Below are 26,262 nucleotides of genomic sequence, written 5' to 3'. Positions count from 1 at the left end.
AATTAATCGCTTATTTGATTCGGAATCTGATCCGTTTTAGCTAAACTCGTTTACCTTCTCTTCAGAATATTTCAATTTTAATTTAAACAGCTTCCTGAAAATTAATTATTTCAGTTGAAGCATTTCTTGGTTGTGACAGATTTTGTTTATACTATTAGGTATATCCGACTTTTCATAAATTTGAATTTCCAATTTCAAGATAAAATTTTAAACTTTGATATCAAGTTGAAAAATTACTTTTATTCGACGATCCCGAAATTTTTCTAGAATATGTTGAGATTTCGCTTAAGTGTAAAGACTGATCGACTTAAGAAATCGAGAACTGGGAAATATAAGTCACTACGGCATTTCTGCGCACTAATTTATACTCAAGTGGCCAGAACCCCCCGTGCGAGAGCTTCTCACCATTTCCTATCCATTCTTGTAGAGGAGGGTCTCGGGATATAATTCTATGCTCGTCCGACCGGCGACCTGGCCGTTGCCTATATATCGTATCGGAAATCGGATAAATAATCGATATTACTCTACTGATATCTGCATTCTTTAAACTTAACCTATCATTTGGAAATATTCTAAATTTAAAATTCGTCCGCAAGTGACGCACGCATTGTCCGCCGCGATTTTTAATCAGAAACATTTCTTTTTCTAGATTTCCATCGACGTGTTTTTATGTCAACTTATCATTTCTAATTAAGCAGCTTATTTTAGATAGAGACTTGATCCATTATTGCAGGTTTCAAATTAAAGGCAAATCTTGTTCTCTCTCCCTCTCTTCTTTCTCTCATATCATAAAAAGATATGTCTGCAGTAGCATAAATTTAATTAATGTAATTAATTAACGAAGTTAACCATGAGCACTTTATTTCGCACGAATTGCTTCGTTTGAGAATAAAGGTATAAGAGGTACTTTGATCTTTTTCGATATTTCAATCTATCTGCTTTTTGCCTCGCGTCTTCTTAATTTAAGAGTATTGCGAAATAACTGATTGATAGGAATTTATAAATTAGATACCAATGATATCAATCCACTCACAACTTAACGATCAAAATCCGACATATAAAAGAACAGTAGTAGTATACTTTCTGGTAGCAGTACACCACGAGAATCGTCGTTTCTTTTTTGGCTTCAGATCAGTAAAACTTTTTGCCGCGATCGATAGCTAAAAGGGAAGACTCGCGTCGGCCGATTGCCAAGCGACTCCCAGCAATTCTGGAATCGAAAAAGCTGTGACGTCGAAAGGCGCTTTCAAGATTCCATGACGTGGCTTTACGGCTGCAAGCTACGAACTTAATGGCAAACATATTTTAGATTTTTCTGTGACGAAAAGTAGAATAAAAGAACCGTTGTTTGCTACTCATCTCGCTGTTTGTCCGGAGAATTCATCGTTACAATACAGAAGAGTAATAGTTTCGTCTCAAAATAAATTCACCGAAAATGCAAGTGAAGAACTTGGCGATGAGGGAATTTCCCGGACAAGTTATAAATAGCTCGGAAAACTCAGAAAATCGTATAATGCTGGACGCAAAGCGTACGTCGTCGCAAGAAGCGGTACCGTGACGAAGTGCGCGTGTCAACAGGCGACAGAGGATATTTTCTCTTCTCTCACCTTCGTATAGTTCCTGACACAATTAACTGCAGCAGACTGAAATCGAATTAGTTCGTATCGGATGCTGCTTAATTTCGCTGGCTTGGCTGTACATCGATAGCTATTGCAGTTTTCCCGGACCGAGTCCGGCAACGATCGAGTTTTTACAGGTCGAATGAAGTTGAAGCTCTGCTTCTTGTCTTTGTTTGTCTCTCGCGCGTATCCCTATTTTTCTCTTCCCTTCTCTCCCTTAGTTGACACTTCTCGTACGGCAGTATAATATATATATATATCTCTCGGTTAATGCGGGTCACGATTCAGAAGTGTGGGTCGTGTGTATGCGCGAAAACAAGGAGACGTTTCGAAGACAACCGCGCGCTCGCGTTTATTTCGGTAAATGAGAACCGAATGATTTTGCCCGAAGGAAGAAAGAGGGATATATGATCTCGCGATAAGTGCTCAAGAGCGCGCAGTGTATCCTGGATATACCTTTATTGGCCGATAAGAGATGAGATTCTCCCCAAGCCAAGCACTTTACTGAAAATTCGTTTGGCCGCATTAGACGTGTTTTATATATACGATCTTATACGCTTATTCGTTTTTACGATAAAGAGATATCTGTAGGAATTAAATTAAACATAAAGTTCTGTGGTCTATTTGCAGTATTTGCACATTTATTTGTGCAAAAACAGTAGAAAAAATATTTATAAATATTAAATATAAAAAAACGAATGAATGATGAAATTTTTCTATCGTTTATAAAATTGAAGTTAGTGCGCGGAAGGGCTTCTTTTTCTCTTGCAATTCAACTTCTGATATCGTGACATTTATGACAATGAAAAATCGATTGCAAAAGGAAGTCCTGCGAGTGAAGAAAAGTGCGGTAGTTCCGAGACACATATTGTACGTTTTCAGGTGCAGATATCTATAAAATTCGGATATAGTCACTGTTCCCAGTCTCTCTCCTATTTTCTCACTTTTCTTTCAATAAAATGTGCGCGCAACTGAATCCCGACGAAAGAATAAACAAGCAATATCGCGTTCACCCGGATAGGTATTTTACGCCTCTTCGAAATATCTAGAGATACCGTGCTTGGCCAAATTGGTTTAAGTGAATAAAAATGATCAGAAAAATTGAACGAAGACTGAATTAAAATAGAAATGTATCCGCTTCTGAATAGAACGATTTAACGAGGTCTATTTTGACATTTTACGGCGCTGCGCGCTGTTTAAAATTTATGGCTGATCGACAGCCAAAGAAATGGAATCTTTTTATAAAGACCGTATTTTCAAACCAATATTTTTATAAAGACCGTATTTTCAAACCAATATTTTTATAAAAACCGTATTTATAAAATAATAAATAAAATAGAGTTGCAAGTTATCAATATCTATAAAAGTCAGCAATTTAATTCAATTCAATTTAAATCAATTTTTGAAATGTTAAAATTTAAGAATTTGCATCAATCTATATTCTATCAGCAAAAAGAATGTTTAAAGCGATCAAGTTGTATTTCAAATAAAATTTATTAAATCAAATAATTGATAATAAAATAAGTCTTATAATAAAATGCCGAAAAGATAAGATTTCATCCTTGATCAATCCAGTTTTGTCACCACAATGTCATCATGTCAATGACCAACTGAATTAATCAAAGGAATCATTGGCAAAGATCGCTTCTACTATTCCATAATTATTGAGACAATAATTGGACGTTCAATTAGTGTTCGGCCTCTAGTTACACACGAAGGATCATTAAGGCCTAACTAGAGTAACTGGATTTCAATGAGAGCCGGGAGCGGAACACGAGATTTCACGGAAAATGGAAATATCTGAGATTCGCGCGTTCTTCATTAATAACAACTCCTAACGTGATCTAATAATGACCAGATTTCTGCTCTGTACTTAACATATTTTGTTAACCGGAATTGTATGGATCATTAAGAAGAATTTTTGTTTAACATGCACTTGGAACTAATAATCCTCACATCTTGCTACAAGATTGTGCTAAATATTTTATACTATTCGTTAAATTCGAACATTTATATATTAAAATGGGATTGTACACTCGAATGATAGGACGATTTCGGGATTTCAAGACCGCTCCGCTCTAATAGCTATTACAAAATTGGAACGCGTGCGTTCGACAGCTAAATGAGACGATTCTCTTGTGCAGGTTCAGCGGTAGCGATGATCGGAGCTAATCTGAGATTCGGCATCGGGGCTTCCGGGAATGTCACGTCCAACGCCACCAAGGTGTTCCAGTGTCACCCCGGTGGTGTGACTGAGGCCACCGTCATATTTAGCCTCGGTGCACTGGGGATGGGGGCGAATATCATCCTCATGACGTTGATACTGGCGAAGCGACAGCTGCGCAGGTACGAAGCGATAATAATCCACGGAAGACCAGGCGCTTTATGATTTCCCCCTGCTTTGCACGGCCTGATCCGCATGGAATAACGCCCCGGAAATTCTCGTGTTATGACCCGTTCGATATACACGACACAAAATCGCTTCCTACGGGCATATCGCGCGACGATGCAAAAATTACACGACCGGATTTCTCACAAATGGAAGGAAAAGATGTTGCGCGATATGGAAAACGCCATATTCCATCGCGTTCTATTACATTTGCCTCGTAGCGTTCAAACGCATTGTGAATTTAATATGCATTTGTTTGATATAGGAACATGCTGTCGCAATAAACGAAAACAAATTTGCTTTATTGCGACTTCTCATACTTTTGAATAGAATTTATGAGTTAGGGGCAAGTTCAGTTTCCGTGCCATACGTGGGATTTTAATCTCGTGTAAAAGTATCTTGACTTGTTGAACTTTTATTTCAGGTACGTGAACAGGCAGCTATATTGCGGCTCGGTAACCGTCACGTGCTGTTTACCGAATAAAATCTCGATCGTATGCTGTATGCTTGCGAGTAAACAAAATATCTAATCGATACGCGAAACATGGTGCGCGTGACAAACTGCGGAGTGTCCCAAATATGATATCGAATCTTATAGGAATGTACCTTGCTATCAATTTACAGTTGATTTTCCTTCTCGAAAACGTTGGTACATGCAATATCTTTTGAGATTGCAACTAACTGCAAGTAAAATGTGTATATTTCTTACAAACTACTTCACAGATTGAAATGGTTTGAATTTAATTAATAAAATATCTAACGTTGAATGCAATAAATGACGGAGGAAGATAATCGTTACATATTCATGTAAAAAAATTAATACGTTCTTGATTCCATATCTTAGAAATATTCTATTAGCATTCATGGTTTTTTTTCAAACATAATTGCAAATAAACTGAAATTGCCGGAGACATCTTATATAAGATGCAATGATAAGTTCTGCTATTGGATATTGGAAGGGTAATCGGAGATGAGACGGCTACAGAATAGCGAACGTGTTGACATATAGTTATCCCGGGATTCACAGGTGGTCCCAGGGATTGTTATTCCACCAAGCCATGGTGGATTGCGCGAGAGCCGCTATATTGTTGCCCCTAGGCTCCAGTATATTGAATTGTCAGCCCGTTAACAAGTGCTCTCTGGTAGAGACCGCCTTTCTGCTACTGGTGACCGTCTCCACGGTAAACATGCTAACGACTGTGCTAAACGACAGCCCGGTATTCCCAGAGAGCGACGAGGAGGCAGATCTGACTGCTCCCTTGCTGATGGACTCACCCCAGGTAAGAATTATGACGCGCGTTGTCAAGTTAATGTGATCTGTGCTTTCTATTCGACAAGGATTTCTCGTGATGGTTTTCTCAGATGCATCGTAAAGTAAATAAGAGTAGATTCGTGCATACGTCTCGATCTCCAAGAGTTTTAACACAATTCAGTTTTATTTAACTTATCCCTCAGCACTCAGCTCGTTCAATTTACAAACTCCCTAACTTTCAACCCTCGATCTTCTCAATCGTCTCTTAACTCGTTGCGATCCAAACTATTTTCCGTAAAAAAAGCAAAAATAAAGTATTTCGTCTTCAACTTTGTCTAATCAATTGATTTGATGTTAATCAAAGGATTTTTATTAATTAAAGGAATTTACGGAGATCCTAAAAATATAGTTTGCCGTTTATAATCGCGTGCAGATTTTATTGCTTGAAGAATTACGTGATAAGCAACGTATTATATCGAGTCTAACTCGATTAAGCATTTGATTTTACGTTTGTACACACATTACGGTTATAAAATTACGTACTTATTTAAACAAATATAGATACTAATGCTTTTAAGGCGTTAAATCAAATCAAGGTTAAATATGTTTGCTTGTGACAAGCTATTGATAAAATATTGTGACATATAAATAAACCGCGTGACTTTGGTTAACGTAGACTGCGGTTGTCCGTCTCGCATGCAAAATGAGAGAGAAATTTCCGCTTAACCGCAGCATTGTGATAGCGAATTTAGCGGTGACTGATTGCGGTGCAAACCGTCCACGTCGGATCGCAGCATATAGAGATATCGGAGCGAAAGCTGTCGGACTAAATCGGATTTTCCCAAGGAAAATTAATTGCACCGCAGAAAAAAAAACATTAAGCGCACAGCCTGAGTTAGACACTTCTTAATAAGTTGTGATAAATTCATCCAGTCAACGTTTGTAAAGACAGAATTTTTTCTAGTCAATTTCATAGTAAATTTTTATATACTGAATTATTAAATACTTAAACATAATCACTAATAAAGTATGAAAATAAATAACGTTTCAATTTGCAAGTATTGTACGACTAGTTCTGTTTTCTCATCACAAATTATTAAATTATTATTATGTTCTACAATCTCTCATTTATAACTTTAAGCAAATTTTGTTTTTATTCCAACTTACCTACACAATGAATTTAATTAAGAATTAAAAAATCACGAGGCAGAACTCTGACACCGAGGGAAAGTTATCTTCAAATTCATCAGACTACTGCAAGGCTTCTAAAATTCGATGCAGATCTTACGAGGCATCACCTATATCATTACAATACGATCCGAGACAATGAATTAGCGCAATTAATTCCTTAACGACTTGGCTTCCCTGCGCGTATGTAGTAGCAATTATAGTTTCAAATTAATTTGACGCAATAACTTGTACGTCTAGTGACACTCGATTCGCTTTCGTAACAACAGAATTCTAATAATGGTTCGTTAAACATGCGAGATGTGTATTATTATGTGTCCCTTGCGAGCAAATTGCAATTGTAGCCTTATATGGAATGAAATAATTTCTGCAATTACTTTAAACGTCGCTAACAACATACGTTTTATTCGGCCTTAGGTTTTAATTATGTCAGAACAATTTTCTTGGTACCCAGTTTATTAAACTCGCTTGTTACAAGTTAAATTTCTAAATTGCAAATAAATAATAAAACATAAAATGTAAATTTTTAATAATTGCAAAAAATAACGAGACAAATATGAAATATGAAATAAGACAAATATGAAATAGATTTCTATTAGAATTTTAACTTTTAATATATATAATTATATTTTAAAATTTTTATTATAATAATTTATTTTTATAATTTTGACAAAAAGAGGAGTATTTAAAATAGTATTTGTTATTTTTATCAGCAAGCGAATAAATGCAAAAAATGTAAAATCTGGTTAAAACTTGGCTTCGGTAAAATGGTCTTTACTCTTTACGATGGCGGATCAATTATGGATTACAGGATTGCATAGGTGTGTCAGTTTCTAGAATTTAAACGAAGACAATCGGATTATATCTTAAACTCGTTAGACTGACCAATCACGATATCCGAAACGAGACTACGTTTGATCCAATAAATATGAATATTTATGAAATTTTATGAAACTTGTAAATATATGTTTTCTAAAAATTTACGATCGCTATTTGTAATGATTAATAGTTTCCGATAATATTTTTGCTGATACTGTTTCGTGCTGAACAATTAAATCCATAATTATATTTGTAAAACATCCTACTGTGAAAATTCGTCGGATCAAACAACAGTGCATCTCACATCGTGCTTGATTTAAAATTGCAAATTTAAATTTTCTCTTGTAGAATTTATTTGTAAATTATCAGCATCGGTCAAGTAATTAGATTAAAATAACTAGCATTTCGTTCAACTATTTAGTAAGCTCATTGAGAAATTATTTATACAGAAAACATAGAGGACTAGTTTAATTAAATTGTGAAAAAACAGTTTGTATCGTATTTTACTTGAGACAATAGCAATCAATACACTGAGAAAAAAAAATCGTAGATTCAAAGAAATATTATTTGATTCAACTAATGCAGCGGTCACGGGCTGTCAAGCTAACATTTGTTAATTCAAAAAATATTATATTTAAATAGATTCAGAATTTCTTGATATTACTCACGTATATTTGATTTAAATATATTAATATTTGCATTAAACAAATCACTACAACTAAACGAGTTTAGTCAAATTTACAACATTTTTTTCTCAGTGTAGGAGCTCTCATATGCAGTCATTTGCTATCGCGAAAAAAGATAAAAAATATTACAAATAATTCGCAAAAAAGACGATAATACTTAATTTAATGTTAGTTCTATATTTCCCAAATAAAATCCGTTTCATTATCTTTATAAAAAAAGTTCAAAGATTCGTTGTTGAAAAAGTGTTATCAAACCGCAAGCGCAATTCGTGAAATACTACTGGTTTGCGCTGATAAATGCACCTCCGAAAAACTCAGGAAAAATAACGTGACATGGAAAAATCATTTTGCGAACTTTATCGAATAATTATTCGCTTATTTTTGCAGTGCGTGCTCTTCGGCACCTTCATGATTTGGTTCGCCAGCATAACTATCAATTTGGGACCTACGTTTCTTAGCGGGGCTTTAGCGGCGAACACGGAGAGCGGTCACAACACGCCTAGCTGCCCATTAATACACGGTCCTTTTCGTCACTATATACTCAATGCCCTTTGGATTGTCATCAACATTATTTGCGTAGCGCTCACGCTCTTTCACTTGAGAAAGTTGCACAGAGATCTGACAAAAGCAAACGTCGAAGCGGTAAGCGGAAAAATCGAACCAACGTCTATCAAATGTATATATATAATATTACATATAGATAATAATAAAAAAAAAAAAGAGTTCCTACTTCTAAAACTTACAAAATATTACAAACTATTACAAAATGTAACAAATTAAAATATTACAAAAATGTAATTAATATATATTTCAATTTAGAATTGACATTTTGGATAACAGCGTTTTTGCATTTTTACAAGAAAAAAGTTTTTTACAGATTTTATACATTTTGATAAAAAAAATATCACTTAATTTTACTTAAGTTTTACTTAAATTTATATAACATTGCATTTATTTCCAGGTACGAGTAGCTGGCCTCGTTACAACGCTCGTTAATGTGACGGGAGGGCATCAAGGTGCAACGAATGCGCTTGCAACCGAAGACGGTGACACGAGAAACGGTACGACGCCAAAAGTAAGTCACGTCAATGATTTTCAACGCAAAGTGCGTATTTCTTTTCTATATACATATATTAATGAATAAATATTTACAAATCCCCTCATTTAAATAATAGTTCAATGTTTTCTAAAAAGCAAGTTTTAAATATTACCAACAACAGTATTGACGGTAGGTATTAGTTTTTCTTTATATATACATATGTACATTTTTATACACCTACAAATGGGACATATATGCGAAGCAGATGGAAATGAAAAAAAGAAAACGCGAGTGCCGTGTAAAAAGATATAAAATTACCCAGAAACGACATTTCAGAGAACGGGTGCCATCGAGGAACACCGGAAAATGAGGAATTACCTCAGGAGAATGGAACGCGAGGGTGTGCAGAGGGTGAAAATGTTCCTGGTTATAACAGCGGCGTATGTCTTGTTCTGGGGACCATTGTTTTTCGTTACCCTGGTGCATCATCCCGTTATAGGAAACCCTACTGGTTACGAGGTAATTAAAATGTATAGAGTGTTGCGAGAAGATAATGGCAAGTTTGTATCTGCGTTCGTGTTAATGTTACTTCCCGCGAAATTTAGACGCTATCGATATTTATGTCCCCATAAATATCTTCCGGTCATTACTTATCTCACTTGTAATGTAATGGCGCATTTGTGCGCATTTGCGATATTAGGGAGAATATTAATAGCTTGATATACAAATGTTCCCGCGCCTTCAAATTTCGTCCCGTTAAAAATGGCAATTATATGTCGTATTATTTATTCAACTGTGAATGAGCTCCCTTATATTAATTTCAAAAGATGTATTAGCCAAAAATAATCGGTGGGATATCAGCAGCTTATTATATAAATAAACATTACAATAAACACAAATAAATATACAGTATCGTCACACAAATAGCATGCAAATGTCGAAGTTAATCGTCTGAAGATATAAATGACTGGAGATACAAATTTCACCCTTTTTCTTAATCATTATAATTGAACGTTATAATATATAATTCCTTAATCCTTAAGTGCGCAGTTTTGCACATATGCAAAGCGACTTTTCTCCGTGTACTCTCTATGAAATTCGAACTAAAAACGCGCGACTTTGCACATCTACTTTTAAGGGTTCAAATTAGTAAAGAAGAATTCTTTTAATGTTTTATTAAATTCTTTAAAACAGTCGTTATTTATTTAAAATTTTTTTAAAATAGAATGCTGTAAAAAATTTTGCATTTCAGGGTTAATAATTCTAATGACGCGATGTCCAAAATACGCGTGTGCGAGATATAATAAAATTTGTCAAGTTTTAGTTCGACTTGTGATAACAATATAGAGAGTTCTGAGATAGAAAAAGGATGCGAAAACTTCGCGTGAAAACATGAAATCGTAACTTGCTCGACCGTGCCAATACAAGAGTTGTATTGCTCGAGCGAATTCACAGCTATATACCGAGCAGAGTTTCTCCGAAGAATCTTTCCACGAGAATATAAATTTTCCAAGAGAGGAGAGTCTTCGCCGAAAAACTCGTCGAGAGACTCGAAGACATCGCGCAGCGGTTTTGCTGATGTAGCATCGTAACAGATGCACGAAATTACCGCATTTTATCTCCTCGATGCGCAATAAATTTCCAGTGTTTTGACAAAACGTAGATGAACCGCGAAAATAGTGAAAAACGTAATTTAAAAAAATCTTATTGTGTAAACATGTATAAACTTCAATATCTTTCAATGTAGAAATTTTATAACATGCCTCATAAAAAGAAAGATTCTTTTAAATATAATTCTCCATTAATTTAAATAAAATCAGATTCATATACGAATAATTAAACTACAACATTTATTTTTTATTGTTATTTTTAGCATATGTTTTATCGTTCTCATGCGATAAATCGATCATATTAACTATAATTTTAATTTCTTGCTTTAAAAGAAGACAGTGCAGCTTCTCTACGTGGTTTCGTCCTCCTTTCTATTTTATAAGCATCACGCTACCGCGTAATTTTGGTTTAGCTTATAGATTTATGTTTGCAGCAGCACGATGCAAACTGTGCATCGCATCTAAATCACTGGATTCCGCGGTTTTGTTGTACCAGGTGACCCTACACATCGCGTACGTGCACGCCTTCGTAAACCCGGCCTTGTTCCTCGCCCTGCACCGGGGGCTGCGGCAGGGTATGACGGACGTGTGCTGCGGCTGCTGCGAAAGTATAGCCCGGTGGATCCTCGGACCCGCCGCGGCCGGTCCGATGCAGAACGTTCAGCTACCCCGATACGAACCGCCGATGAATCTCCCCTCGCCGCCGGATCCACCCCTGGCGGCGCCGACCGTGCCGTCGGGATGCAATCTTACTGATGTGGCGCTCTTAAAACCACCCCTGCCGCCAACTGCCAAACACTTACTGGTGGTAGGACACTCGTCTGAGTAATCACCGAAAGTTATCACGGAATTCGTATTTAATCGCTTAAAGATTGATCTTTAACGACGCCCCCATCCCTCAATCACTCAAAGATCACTTATTGTTTAGACTAATTTTCCTCGATGTTTCTCCTATCGAGACATTTTTGTGTGATTATTATATTAATTATATAAATCTTTTATCCAAGCTTACGATACAAATACAAAATTATCAGTAAAATTACAGGACGATTCCATCGTGATACCACCCGATCCTTGGAGTCTGACCTCAAGACCAAAGAGCACTTCTAGCCTGTACGGGGAGGAACTATCCAGGAGACCGAGCCTCCTGCTACCACCACCGGCGGAACTGAACGATCTGCAGATGAGTCCGACGAGTAGCGACTTCCCCAGCGAATAAACGACCTTAACCAATCATCGAACCAAAAAACACAACGTTAATCGATTACAATGTAAAAATAATTGCAAAAACGATAAAAACAGACTTTCAGGAAAAATCCTTCCTATCAAAATCAAATGAATCACGCGCTACAAATACTGCGTTACTTAAACATTTTTTAAATGAACGTTAATATATCAGCGAATATCACAACTATCTCCAATTGCGTTTGAAAATATCCACAAAACTTTACGTTCATGCAGTTTTTAATATCAATATTAATCTAGATAAATGAAGTTATACCATCGTAAATTTTTTTTACGGACATTTAATACAATATCGAGGAACAAGAATACGTCAAAATGTTGATAAAATGTGTATGATTGATTAATCATACAAATAATGCAGCTTGAGTTTTGTTAGAAAATAAAGTCATTAAAAAAATTAGTATGCACTTTACTTTTACAATATAATAGACTTAAAAAAAAATTGACAGACTGACTTTTTTCATAAAACTCGTATTTATGTATATATCAATTTCCACTATTGTCACGTCCAAAATCGTTAGTTAAAATAATGTAAAGATCATTGCTTTCTTATCCGAAAAACGGTATTATCTTGCCTTAGAACGTACATGCATATCTTATGTCTTATTTGTTACAAAATTAATGATTAGAATTTTTTCCGACAACTTTTACAATTTTCATCATAAAGCAGAAGTACTTCATCAAGAAATCTAAAAAATATTCACAAAATTTAATCACACTTCTAAGCAGTAGTGTAGTAAATTGACAATTAAACTGATAATTAAATACTTAATAATAACATTAATTTATTTTAACTATGATTTGCATGCGATCAGCAATCCAATTAAAATTTCACGTTAATTTAATATTCTGAATAATATATGCGCATAAAATATGTTTACTTATCATTGCAAGCTATGTATTTTAAAGTCCGGATATCATTCGATATCATACAAGTTGAAATTTAATTCCCTTTTCTTTTTGATAAGTTGGACGTTGTAGCTAAAAAATAAAACGCGACAAATCGAAGAGGAAAGAAATGTAATCCACCGGGCATCATCTGAATGTATCTGTGATTGCTTATAAACGTCCTAGTCTCTTTGTCGGTGTGCTTTCATGGTAATAGATTCTTATCGTTAGAAAAATATAAAGTACATACAATTTATATGTACAGAGCGATATATACCTTAGAGATATAAAATAATATTAATTCGTGATCTGCTTTTTCAGCTACACAGAACAGAACTGAAAACGAAACGAATATCTCTATAGCGAGTCAGGGAAGTACAATACGTGGTAATGGTAGAAAGTATAATTAACTGGAAAAGATTTATAATTTCTTCATTTAGCCAAGTTAGAGGTGCACTTATTAAGTGTATATAACGATCGAATGTGCAGTCCTGCCGCATTTCAGTCCTTCGTAAAGTGGCACTACTACTGAGCTTCTTCATCTGGGGACTCAATCTTCTCGAAACGAGATACTATATATAATAAATTACATAATATATTTTCTACGCGACATTTTAGAGATTGCACCCGTTGCAATCGCACAATGCATCAATAGGCCCCTGTTCGTTTTCACTGCACTTCTGAACTAGTGCAATAAATTAGAATGAAAGAAAATATATTTGTTTTATTCTAACTTATTGCACTAATTCAGAAGTGCAGCGAAAACCAACAGGCCTAAGTCTCGCCGATCTAATTGTGCGTTACACCAAAACTTTTGTTTTATGCAAATGAGAACGATTAACGAGAGTAAAAAAGCAGAGAAATCAGTCGTTTGTTCTACAAATGGAGAACCGAGAATAATTACAGTAAATGTAGATGTAAATGTAGATATGAACAATCATCCCCATTCCGTTGAAATTTTTTGCTAGTTGTACGCTTGGTATATTAATAAATTTCCATAATTGTTCTTAATATATTTACCTCCAATATTTATTTTCAAATTTATAAATTTAATGTTGTATTTGAAGCAAAACAGCGAACCAAAAGCGATATATCCCTATATATATTTCAAATATTTGCTCATCACATTTCTATAATAAAGAAAAACTTGAACGGTTTCGAAGTCTTACTCCCAAAAAATTATAATATTGAAGTGATTAACATGATATTAGAAAACATATTTAAAAAAGGTCGACTCTGAACATTGAAACAAGAAAAATCGACAAAACAAGAAAACTCATAATGTTAAGAATAATCAAAACTCAATTAATAATACTTAAAATTGACAAATTAATGTCACGTGATCTTTTAAAGCACAGACATAATACTTCACACGAATTAAAGGTATAATTCCTAATTACAAGAATAACTAAAAGCAGTGATTTCTACTAATTTTATGTAAAAAAATTGTAAAAATTATTCATATCAGGCTTGCGTCGTACTATATCGTAGTTCGCAGATCATAATTGTAATAAATTATCCTCTAAAAATCTAACTAATAAGCATATTTCAATCTTAAGAAAGACATTTTAAATTTGTGGACGTGGAATCTAATAAAGAGAATATCTTCTTAACATGTTTAAATTATTTATAAGTCTGGTTAAAATAAACACAAATCGGAATTATTAAAATTTCTTCCAAAATTATGAAAGATATGCACTATTGGCATAATTAAACATATATTAAAATATCTTAAAAGTGTTAGTATAGAAATTGTTTCTTATTGTATAGCGAAAAGCATATCAATGTAGAGACGCGTCATGTGTTTGAAAATGAATATACGGCGTAACATTGTGTGGCGAGTCGATATTTATCAAAATTATGTAAAATTAATATCCTTACTCAATCCCTTCTTTCTTTATTCACCAGAGATGTGTTAAAAGCAGCGCGCGAAGGACGTTGCTTAGGTACAAGTCAATTAACTGTGACTACCACAAAATATTTTCTTCTTATATAGGTACGTCGCGTGTGTAATAAATGTTTAATGTAAATTAATGTAAATTATATGTGTAAGAAAGTGGCAGAGCAAGTCCGAAATTTTTTATTGTAATTTTATAAACGCAACATCGAGACGTAATCGATTAATGGCAATTGTAAGGAAAAAAAATATTTAGAGATGTATTAAAAGTGTAATACGAGATGCGTTTGAATAGAAAGTCTCGCAGCCTCGATTATATGTTTAATATTAATTAAACCGTACATTTCTTGCAATAATACATTATTTTAATTCATGGCATCTTTACAATTATTTACATCGGGATTATTGTTTCAATAAATCCCGAATATTTGGGATATGCTTGAAATTTTTATGTATTTTGAAATACATTTAGTGTTCACCTGTAAAATACATACTCCCAAAATTTTATAATTTATCGTCTTTAGGTCTTTACCATTTAACAGCAAATATCTCTTGGAATTGCTATTAAAATCGATTTTTTTTTTAGAGCGTTCTTGAAAGCCAAACATTTAAGCGAATTATTCTAAATAATCTCATCAGGGCAAAGTATTATTATTAAGAACATTTCTAAGAGACTGGTGCCTGAAAAACCGAAATATCGCTGCGAATCGACAGCAGAGTATGCGAGATAATATCGTAAACTATATAAATTAACGAGCATAAATTTAATCCTTTCCAGAAAGAGAGAGCCATGCTTTATATTTAACTGTATATAAAACCCTGCTCACATATTTAAAATAAAAGTATGTGTAATATATAAATTATATGTTCTTCTTTTTATTTAATTAATAAAATATTGCGTATTTCAAATATGGCGAAATAAATAGCAATATATTTTTTAAACTGACCTTACACATTTGTATATTTAATGATTAGAAAATATTAAGATTTCTCTTTAGAGAAATGAAATTTGAACAATAATTATAAAATATTAAAGACATTTTTTTTATATTTATTAGATTAGAAATATCAAAGATACGATTAAAGTAAACCTTCCATCGCTTTTCCAAATTACACGTGCTATTTCATTCTCGCGGTTAAAATTTGCAAAGCGAAAGAAGCAGACAAAATAAGATAAATAATAAGAAAATATTTAAACAAAGATGTGGATTCTAACAATTTGTTCGTACTGACAAGACTTACAATATTTGGTATATTGTAGCATATTAGAACAGGTCTAAAAGAACATTATTATTCATTTTCGTATCATTTGAACTTATCATATGCGTCGAATGGCGGTTCTAATGAAGAAATCCTATCGGATTGCTGGTCAGAGAAACTAGCGGCAACCCACAATTTGGCAACTAATTGTAGATATCAACGGCTAAGTTATATATATGTAATGTAAACTGCTATACCGAATCGTCTATTTCCTTCAGGAAATATAAGACCCGTCAGAAAGCATACAGAGAAATCAGAGGCTCTTTGAATATTCGAAGATTCCTAACGTAAAGTTAGGAAAATATTTATCTGTCTCACGTTGTCACTTACCTGTTCGAAGCCACCTAATATCTCCGTCGTGTCCATCGCAGAATTCACGGCAATTGATCTCAGCTTCTGGCCTGTCAAAGCGGCAAGTAAACGAACCACACTGCTTTTCCCGCACCCCGAAGCACCAACCTATAATATATTACATTTGATCGCATTAATTAATTTAGTCAAAGATGGAAGTTTAACAAAAAGCATCTCACAAAATATAAATAAGCGTACAAGAATAGACATCCAATTCATTTTGACACACTGCATGAGACTCCTCAATGTCTTTTTCTGTTCTCTCAGCACTAACAAGTTAAAGTCCTGTGGTTCACTGCAATTTTTTCGGCTTAACGTCACGTCGCCGATGAAAAGTTTGTCTTCCGTGAGGTACATAGGTAGTTGATTGAGTGGGAGAGGATAGCTCTCTAAGAATATATTTTTATATACCTGATAAACCTGTAACACAAAAAAATCCAAACTAAGAAAAACGCTATATAATAAAAAATATTATAACTCAACATATTTTAATAAACCTAAAAGCAACTTCTTGCAGTACAATTCTGAATTTTTCGATATTTTTATTAGATATTTTGATAAACATAACTTTATAATGACTCACCTTTTGTCGATCTTCATTAGTCCTCATTCTGTTAACATAAATGAGCTCCACGCTGTCACCTGGATTATACTCTAAATTATTACTGCGAAATTCGTTAGAAGCGGCTTCGATAATCGTTTCACACCATCGAGTAAGATCTCGTAGATTCATTTCCCATGGGGACCCGGCATGTCCCCATACGATGCCAGCTTCCGACGCTAATTCGCTATTAAATCGCACCATGGCATTGATCAATTCCACAGGAAGTTGTGGAAATTGCACACCAAGTATAAACATCAAGTCGTCTTGCATTAATGCATCTATGGATACCTGCAAAAATGATAAATTTAGATTACAATTTAAGTTACTTACTTTCATAGCACACATTATATCACGCTATATATGTATATGTATATCTATAATATATAAATACCTGAGTAAATCTATTTAAAAAAGATCTCGGTAAGCCTCGTCTACCTCCACCTTGCCGCAAGGGATTTTGACAACCGAACAATCTTGTACCAGGTTTGACTGAAAATGTCTTCCCTAGTTCGGGGATGTATATCTCTCCCCTGTGATCGAAGCATGCATTAAGGCCTTCTAGGACCGATTGCGATGCCAGGTTTAACTCATCAAGCAGAATCCAATATCCGGCACGCAAAGCTCGCAAAAATGGACCATCCCGCCATGCGAACTCACCGCCTTTCCCGTTTTCTACGGGAAGATCGGCGCCAAACAAGTCGGATACGTCCTGCACACAATAGAGATGTCATTTATTTTAATTTTTAATAAAATAAGCTATACTTTAAGAATATGATGAAAATAAACTGCGCCATTTTACGGTACCGTTTGGTCGCTTAAATTAATTCTGAGCAAAGTACGCCCTGCGGCTTTCGCGAGTGCGGAAACCAGACTAGTTTTTCCTACACCTGGACTTCCTTCCAGAAGAATCGGCTTATTTAATTGTAATGCTCTTAGCAATTTCAACGTATTCAGTTTCGTAATTGGAGTTGTGAATGTAAATGCATGAGTTTCACAAGAGATATGCGGGCCTTTTTTAACATAAAATGGTGGCACCCCGAATACGTCTGAAGTATCTATAACGTCATTTTTGTTTATCATAGAAGTAGTTTCCACATCAAATTCCGATTGTATCGTATCTTCGACTTCCGACTTGATAAATTGAAAAGCAGTCTCTGTAAAATCTGTCAATTTACTGGAACTGAAAATAAATAAAAATCTATTACTAAGCATTAAATTCTTCATTGCATCAAAATAAATGAGTATTTATATTGAAGCTAATTCAATTGAAAAAATTTAATTAAATATAGATCAGGTTTAAAATTAAGACGGTTGAACAATTTTTACATGCAAAATTAAAATATCGGAATAAAATAAGAAATACAATAATATTATGTGCTAATAACACTTACCTCTCCGAACCCGTGGTACCAGATCCAAGACTATCAATATACGTGAGACAAGCGCCGTGATAATATGCATCTCCGACTGTCAAGGTGCCGGCAGTAGATACATTTATAAAATCGATCCAGGTGAGTACATCTCGTATACTCGCAGTAAGCTTCTTGCCTACTTCGGTAGTTTGTAACCATTCAGTGAATCTCAATATCGCAGTGGCGACGGACTCTCTCGTTGTTTCCGAATCGATGCGAAGATTATGTGTTATTATATCGCGTAGATCGCTCCTGGCCATACATCCCTCGCACCACACTTCAGTGAAGCGATTTCGCAAGGCCGGCGAAAGCTCCTTCTTGCCGTAATCACCGCCGGGATTCATCGTGCCGACGAACACAAATTTCTCGTCCGCCACAATCACAGTGTTCTCTTCACCGTGCGAAGACTCTATTCCTTTTTCAGCCAGTAGAAGACTACGCTCCGGCTCTGTACAGAAAGATTTATTATAGAAACATATAAAGATCATAATACAAATAAGCTTCACTATGGTTAAAATCCTGTAATCTTCTTTTTATAACAATTATATATACACGGAAACATGTGCACGATTGATTTCCTCCGATAGAACACGATTTGTTTTATGCGTCTCATGCTTACCTAAAAGTGAGTTTAATCGTTCCAAAACGCTATCGTCGGCTAATGAAATTTCGTCAGCCAAAAACAGGTCGCCGTTACGCATGGCATTTATCAACGGTCCATCCACCCACTCGAAGAGCCTCTGATCATCCTTGGCGTGCTCACGAACAGGTCGCAGATTTCCCAGAAAATCGGACGATTCGGTATGCATATGGCAATTCACACCGCGCATAGCTTGGCCATTGATGGCTGCGATCAACTGGCAGACTGTGGTTTTGCCTCCACCGGTTTCTCCAACCAGTAACACCGGTTCCTTAAACTGACAGGATTTCTTTACCAGAACCGCCATTCGACGCATGTGATAAGTCCATACGATATGGTCAAAGCCAGGAATACTGTTCTTCAGTTCTTCCAATATATGCCTCGTTACTGGCGAAGTCTTATCGTTCAGTGTGAACAAGCTGTCAGGGTCCACGTCCCTCTTCAAGTGTTTTCGTATCACTTGTCTTATTTCGTCCGCTTCTTCCGCTTTACGGACCTTAGCCGCGAGAACGAGGTAGCCTTCGTCCGCCAGATGTTGACTCCAATCATACAGTTTCTCGCCTACGTCGGGCGCTAATCTGTACCTCTCACCCCAACGAAATAGATCTCGCAGAGTTATAAATCCCTTTTTACCAGCAAAAGTCGACGTACTTTTACGTCTTATTTGGAGATCCGTCATTACGTTGATTATTTGTTTGCAGTATGACTCTGGCATACTGCATCTCTGATTGAGTATTATCTGCAACTCGTTTGGCGGTATTTCGTCGAAGTGCAATTCTACAAATCGGTTCCTGAACGCTCGTGACAAAACTTTTCGGCCGCCGTAGACCCCAGGAGGATTTTGCGTCGCAAACAGCATAAAATGATCATGCGCTTTTACTACCTGTTGCGTCTCAGGTATGAATAATTCCCTGTTATCGTCGAGGACGCGATTCAAAGCTTCCAGAACGTCGCTCGGGGCTAAATTTAACTCGTCCAAAATAATCCAGTATCCTTTACGCATCGCGTCAACTAGGACACCTTCCTTGAACACCAGCTTTCCGGTCTCGTCCGCGATGTAACTTCCAACGTATTCCTGCAAATCTGTGTGCTCGTGATTGTTTATACGGACGCAGACATGTCCCGTGGTCTTCGCCAGATAGGTAATTAAACTGGTCTTGCCGACTGACGTGTCGCCTTGTAGCAAAACTGGAATTTTTCCGATCGACACGACTCGTACCAAGTCTTTCAAATTTCTCCTGACGGAATCAGTCAATATATAGTTGCTAGGTGTTTCAGGCGTTAAGCTTCCTTGCAGGACCCAATATCCTTCGATGTACAAATATTCTTCTCCTGGACTGCATCCCGGTTTCGGTATAGGAGTGCCAAGAATTGCTTTGGCGCTCTTGTTATCGAGGATAGCTTCCGCGATCAATTTCTGTACTTTCGGATACGAGTTATAATCCAGCTGCGTCAGGAAACTCAAAGAGAAGGCTTCGTACAGGGATCTCAGGTTATTGCCACAGGGATTCGACGCGGAAATGTACAATGCGCGACACAACGTTCTCAAACTGTAATGCGGTTTATGCGCCGTGCCGTCGAACAACGTGGTCATAGTTTCCTCTCTCACGTTCAGGTAGAACTTCACGATCGATTTGTGCTTCTCTAGCGACAGATTTAATTCTGCCAGATAAGAGCTCACGAGCAACTGAAGATCCGATTGCCCGGTCAGCTCGTCGATGTAGAACTCGGTGAATCTGTTCCTCAAACCGACCGGTAAATCTCTCTTGCCGACATCTGTGGCCGGATTCATGCAGGCGAACACCGTGAAGTCGGAATGTCTTGTCACGGATTCTCCATCACCGCGCTCCAATAACGGCAGAGACTCCGAGGAGCCTTCCAACAAACCGGAAAGACATTCTAGTGTCTCCGCGTTCGCCAGATTGATCTCATCCAAAAGAACCCAATAACCGTTTCGCAAAGCCCTGACCAGACTCCCCTCTATAAAGGAGAATGCCAGTGCATATTGACTCCTCACCTGAGTTCCCAGCTTGTCCAGTTTCTCCAGTAATTTTTCCCACTTTCTCAGTAGATTTATATCAGTCTGGATATCCTGATCGGATTTCTCTCGAGTCTTGTCTTGTTTGGAACGTTTCAAAGAGTCTTTCTTGAACGCGATGTCATCAAGGTCCCCACATTTATCTTTCAATCTCTTCACAGCAGCGCGCGCACTGTGACTCATCAAAGCAACAAGATTCTTCCACTTCTGCTGCTTGTGACACAGAGCAATGTGTTCAAGAAACTTCCTGTTTGACTCGATGACGAAGTAAGAGCGAAATAGGATCTCAAACTCCTCTCGGATGGGCGAAATCAGGAACTTCAGATCGACCGGTTTGTAGCCACCTAGTAAATCCGCACTCTCGCTCTGCTGATTCATATTTATGATTGTCAATCTGTGGCCTGTACTCTTCGCGAGGTATTGTATCGAACTCGTTTTTCCGGTACCAGTCTCGCCGACCAGCAGCACGGGCTCTTTTTGTATGACGCAACTAGCTATGCGCTCCAACAAACAGGCAGAAGGCATTGTAAAAGAGAAATTGATCTTTTCTACATCTATTCTCGCGTATTGCGCTTTTTTACGTGTTAACTTCGCCCTGCCCGCTATCAGAAGCTTGGGACGTAGGTCTATATCCGGTTTGCGAAACATGTTACAAAAGTGCTTCGGCTTCGTCATTACAATGCCAAGTTTAGGAGCTACCGCCATCGCCAAATTTAATCGTTGCTCTAAAAAGGTAATATAATTAATTATATTAAATTAATTATGTAAAAAGGTAATATAATTAATTATATAATATTTAATTGAGAACACTTTTAAATATTATTTTAAAAAAAGTGGAAGACAAAAATGTATAAATATTTATAAAATGTATAAATTGATAAGTAAGAAAGATCTAATAAACATATATTTAAACAGAAAAATTAGGAAGAAACTATTACCTTGATTAGGCACCGAACAGCAAAAGACGTCTACAGCATCCTGAAATATTTTGAATAGAGAATCTGACGATGAAACTCTGTAATCGATGACAGCTCTGGAACACCATTTTATTAAATCTCGCGTCGACGTTTGTCGTCCAATCTTCAGTGATAGTATAGCATCACTTGCGTTACTTTCACCGTCGTGATCTCCTGCGGAGAACAACAAGAATACATCTACTATTTTAGTAGCAATAGTGCTCAATACTGGAAACAGTGTTTGGACCACAGTCACTAATTCGTCCTTGGACAGAGGTTCCACGTTTAGGCACAGCCAATGCTTTTGCAACAAACTTGATGCTCCTGTGACATGTTTTTGAATGCCCGTTGTGGACATCATCAATCGCTGAGTAACGAATAACTGGAAACCGCTGTTGGTATAAATGGTATCGCGATAGCCGGGTACGCTGAGTGTTCCAGTTTCCACCAGATTGCTCAAAACGCTGGCTACATCAAGGGCAGCGCTATCCACGTCCTCTAAGAGTAGCCATTTGCCAGAGACAACCGCCTGTGTGAGGACACCCGGTTGCCAAACAAATTCGCCAGGCACGTCGGTACACCTGTACATTCCCAGCAGCATCTTCGAGTCGGTCTGATCGCCCAACTGCACTTTAACGAAGTTCGACGTATCATGTCCAGTGATTCTGGCTAAATACTCCACCAGAGCCGTCTTACCGCAACCAACTGGTCCTTGCAGGCAGATACATTTCCTGGAGCCAACGGCTATGGCCAGACTTTGCAGATTTTTCTTCGTGGAAGAAACCGCGACTAAATTGTGGGTGCTTTTATTCCTGCCGAGAGTGGGCAATAAAATGCCACCAACAGATACGATAGATGGGATATTTTTAACTGTGTCCTCCGTTGACTCAAAGCTGGCACAGGCAATGCTAGTATCTATGCCTTTGTCTTCATGGTCAATTAAAAATTTTAATTTAAATTTTTCAAAATTTGGAATGATTGTTTGTGCCCGCAACAGTTTTGTTGATTCAGACATGTTCAAAACTATAGCTATACATTTTAAGGCGATCCTGAAATCAAATTAGCAAATTTTTACTTTCAAACAATTATAGATGGATTAATTAATTAATATCATTCTGGGATATATTACATATATTTTTGGAAAAAAGATTTTATTAAGTTTCTTGCAATGTACTTACCATTTCACCCTGTCATCTGCATTTGTTAAATACTTGTAAAATGCAGACCAATGCCATTTTTGCTTAAAATGGCTAGTAGCAGACTGCAAGATATTGTGACATGCGATAGCAATGTCATAGTCAGATACTTCTAAGATACATGAAAATTTTCTTCTGTTTTGTTTCTTTGGAGGTGGAACTGTATCAAGAGAGTTGTCGAGATGTTCGAATGGAGCTAGGTTATTATCAAAGTAACGTAAGACAAACCTAAAATAAGAAAATATATAAATTTCTTCGTAATAAACAGAGAACATTAATGTTCAACATTTAACTTTTAAATTTGAGAACAAATAACTAATATTTAGTTACAAAAATTTAATTTTAATTTAATACTTTATACTATTTAATGTTTAGCGTAAATCTATCCCACTTTGCATATCACTCAAAGAAATTCATAAATTGAAATTTTTTGCTCATTAATCTTGCATACATTAAACATCATAGGATTTTATAAAGTAAACTTATTACTGCAAAAAGTAAAAAGTTTATAACAAATACGTACACTAGTAAATCTTGATTAATATTAACCAGCTTTCCTAATATGACACAGTTTAATCTATGAACCTTGTCCTTGTCCGTTAATGCTGACGATTGTACGTCAACTGCAGGTATCGCTACAGAAACAAGCGCTGGTAACAATTCTGGAAAACAGTCAGCAACATCTTTTGTGCACTCTGGTTGCATCAAAAATTCACTTAATATTTCCAAAATTTTGTCAGGTTCAAGTTTATTACATTCCTGTAAAGAAATAAATAGAAAATTAAATTTATATTTATTTTAGACGTACACAAGTTTGGGTTAAAACTAAGAACTAAAATTAATAAATAATAATTAGGAAGAAATCTGCAGGAATTTACAATAAATATAAAGCAATATTTAAAAAATAACGATACTCACTTCTACAAAAGATGAAAATCTCTGCTCATATCTCTGATTTCGTTCACAGAAAAATGATAAATTTTTAGTTAACATCTTGATTATTCCGGAGTTAAATTAATTATTTGAAAAAAACAGAGAACATTGTTGGCGCAGAATGCCCCGGAGAAAGTTTCTTTTGGACGAGTGCTTTCAATTCTAAAGTTATAAAAGTACAATCACAACTCGGCTTCGTAACGCTGAAGAAAGAGATTAAAACAGGTTACGACCACGACGTGAGAAACACGTGGTCCTGCGTGGTCCCTCTGTGAGCTTCCCACTCCCGAAGGCGGCAGCGGCAGAAGGTTTTGTTCAGTTGAACTTCTCTTCTTGTACGTTTCATCTCATCTCTTTCTTTTTCATTGTGTAGCCATATATCTATTTCATTTTAAGTGCAGATAGTACACAATAGTGTAGTTGCGAGGAATAAATCTATAGAGAGAGAAGCCTGAACGCTCTGGACGTCTACTGGCGCCTCTTCTTACATACACCTTGAACTTGAACTAGCCACGGATATTTCCGACTTCTCTCTGCCGAGATATTCGCGCATCGATTGTTGAATGTTCAAAAAAGCCAATTTTCTGTCTAAAAGCAAAAATCAATTGCCATTTGACCAAGTCGAATTTTTTTTCGTTTAGTTTCTTTTTAAAACATATCGCTGCAATATTTTTTTAACGTATTGCGATTACGCATATAAAATATATAGGTAAACATACACATTTGATAGTATATGTAAATTCGCAAAGCTAATTATTATTGGTCATTTTTGAGATTTAGATTTTTCTAATTATGAAAATTTTTTAGGGCTTACATCAGCTTTTATTTTTAATTTTTATTTACTAATTTAGGCTATTTAAAATTTATGCAAAACATTTTTATTTTTACAAAATATATTTCTATTTCTCTCACACATTCACATTTTCGCGCACGCATTCTTTATGAAACTATACATATAAAAATTTATATTTGCTTCTCTATTAATGAACTAATAAATTACTATGTAATCTATTCCCATTTTTATAATAGTTGACAAATAATCATGTTATTCTTTATAAAGATTATTCTTCATTAACGGTGTTAAATAATTTCAAATATTAAAAGTTTATTAATAAGAAAAGTTACACAATGTATGAAAGATATTAATTATATACAAAAGTATCTTTAAGTATCTCGAGAATTGTTTGTCAATAATCAAAGTCAAAAACTTAGTAGATCTGCATGTGTCTTGAACTCCTCTTGGATTCTTCTTTCGATTCCTGGCAATACTATGTTGTCTGCAGTTATGTTAAAACTAACATATATTGGTTTTCCAAACTTCATGCTCAATCTCTTAGCCATGTTCATGGATGTCGCATCGGCTACAGAACCCATGATCTTAGTCGCAATAGGCTGCTGTCTCTCAAGATTTGACGCAAGAGCAAAAGACAGATCTCCCATGATGCGATTAGCGGAATCTCCAATCCACAGATACAAGCAATCTTCCATCTTTATTATCTGGCAATTAATATTAACATCGCTGACTTTGGCAGTAAAGTCATGAAATTTGAAGCTGCACGGTAGTAACTCCACGTCGGATCTTTTCTCCGTCACATTTGCCATCCTTTATTTTGGTTCCCTTACCTATGGATTACATAATTTTAAAGTTAAATTATATATAAAAAATTATAAGAAAAAAAAAATGAAAAGATAAGTGAAATTCATCAGAACAATGTTACATGTTGATGTATTAATATACTGAAATTATATGAATACTTTGAGACAATAAGATATTCTAATTTTTTGTAAGTTTTAAGTTTATATATTTAAATATCTTCTTCAGTAATCAGTTTCTTTAAAAAGACCAAGTATTATACTTTATTTTGGTAAATAAGACTTAAATTCATAGCACAAAGGGAATATTCTGCTAGTGATGTAAATCTTGACATAAACCAGACTGTTAAAAAAACCTAAGTCAGTAAAGATAAATAACCTGATTGATAACCTTGATTTTCAAGTAGTTGAAGTATACGAAGCTTGGCTGACTTCCAAGTTCAGGAGCTAACAGTGCAATTTTTGTATTCCAGCATAAATATTATTTACGCCATCGTGACACACACTGTGCCTAAAAATTGCGTTCAGGAAACGTAACAATTTAGTAACCATTGCCTGTGATTGGCTTATTGAATTGTAAACCTACCAATCAAAGATCCAGTTTTCCAGAAGCCTATCACCAATCACCACCTATCACTGAATTCTGT

General features: G+C 35.7%; 3 protein-coding genes across 6 annotated transcripts in view; 1 reads left to right on the top strand and 2 right to left on the bottom strand.

Annotated features, from left to right (window-relative positions):
* Positions 1-11,923, top strand: part of LOC112457297 — a 47,139-nt gene extending 35,216 nt beyond the window's left edge. For all 3 annotated transcript variants that reach the window (XM_025020242.1, XM_025020241.1, XM_025020240.1), the window contains 7 exons: positions 3,764-3,965; positions 5,036-5,288; positions 8,341-8,595; positions 8,915-9,028; positions 9,329-9,511; positions 11,099-11,410; positions 11,648-11,923. In XM_025020242.1, the coding sequence (XP_024876010.1) occupies positions 3,778-3,965; positions 5,036-5,288; positions 8,341-8,595; positions 8,915-9,028; positions 9,329-9,511; positions 11,099-11,410; positions 11,648-11,821 (1,479 nt within the window). In that variant the 5' untranslated portion in view covers positions 3,764-3,777 and the 3' untranslated portion in view covers positions 11,822-11,923. The remainder of the gene's footprint in view (positions 1-3,763; positions 3,966-5,035; positions 5,289-8,340; positions 8,596-8,914; positions 9,029-9,328; positions 9,512-11,098; positions 11,411-11,647) is intronic.
* LOC112457300 (midasin) overlaps positions 1-24,276 on the bottom strand; it is a 110,387-nt gene extending 86,111 nt beyond the window's left edge. The window contains 11 exon segments of the mRNA XM_025020244.1: positions 16,223-16,351; positions 16,442-16,663; positions 16,827-17,135; positions 17,239-17,556; positions 17,652-18,027; positions 18,239-18,707; positions 18,879-21,662; positions 21,876-22,942; positions 23,072-23,317; positions 23,613-23,848; positions 24,008-24,276. Coding sequence (XP_024876012.1) covers positions 16,223-16,351; positions 16,442-16,663; positions 16,827-17,135; positions 17,239-17,556; positions 17,652-18,027; positions 18,239-18,707; positions 18,879-21,662; positions 21,876-22,942; positions 23,072-23,317; positions 23,613-23,848; positions 24,008-24,082 — 6,231 coding nt within the window. The 5' untranslated portion in view covers positions 24,083-24,276.
* Positions 24,277-24,913: 637 nt separating this feature from the next.
* Positions 24,914-26,112, bottom strand: LOC112457322 (proteasome assembly chaperone 4-like). Of its 2 annotated transcripts, none has more exons than XM_025020303.1 (2): positions 25,995-26,112; positions 24,914-25,645 (listed from the first exon to the last, which is right to left on the bottom strand). In XM_025020303.1, the coding sequence occupies exon 2, from the start codon at positions 25,622-25,624 to the stop codon at positions 25,223-25,225; it is 402 nt and encodes a 133-aa protein (XP_024876071.1). In that variant the 5' UTR covers positions 25,625-25,645; positions 25,995-26,112; the 3' UTR covers positions 24,914-25,222. The 2 variants fall into 2 exon arrangements, with proteins under 2 accessions (XP_024876071.1, XP_024876070.1); XM_025020302.1 differs by having other exon boundaries at positions 24,915-25,645; positions 26,007-26,112.
* Between the last annotated feature and the right edge of the window lie 150 nt (positions 26,113-26,262).

Source organism: Temnothorax curvispinosus, unplaced genomic scaffold (assembly GCF_003070985.1).
Source record: "Temnothorax curvispinosus isolate PA1 unplaced genomic scaffold, ASM307098v1 QBEX01007734.1, whole genome shotgun sequence".
NCBI lineage: Eukaryota > Metazoa > Arthropoda > Insecta > Hymenoptera > Formicidae > Temnothorax > Temnothorax curvispinosus.
The sequence above is the reverse complement of the archived record's forward strand: the minus strand, read 5'-3'. Positions and strand labels throughout refer to the sequence as shown.

Coding starts and splice junctions, on each gene's coding strand:
- LOC112457322 (XM_025020303.1), bottom strand. CDS start 25,624: ATGGCAAATGTGACGGAGAAAAGATCCGACGTGGAGTTACTACCGTGC.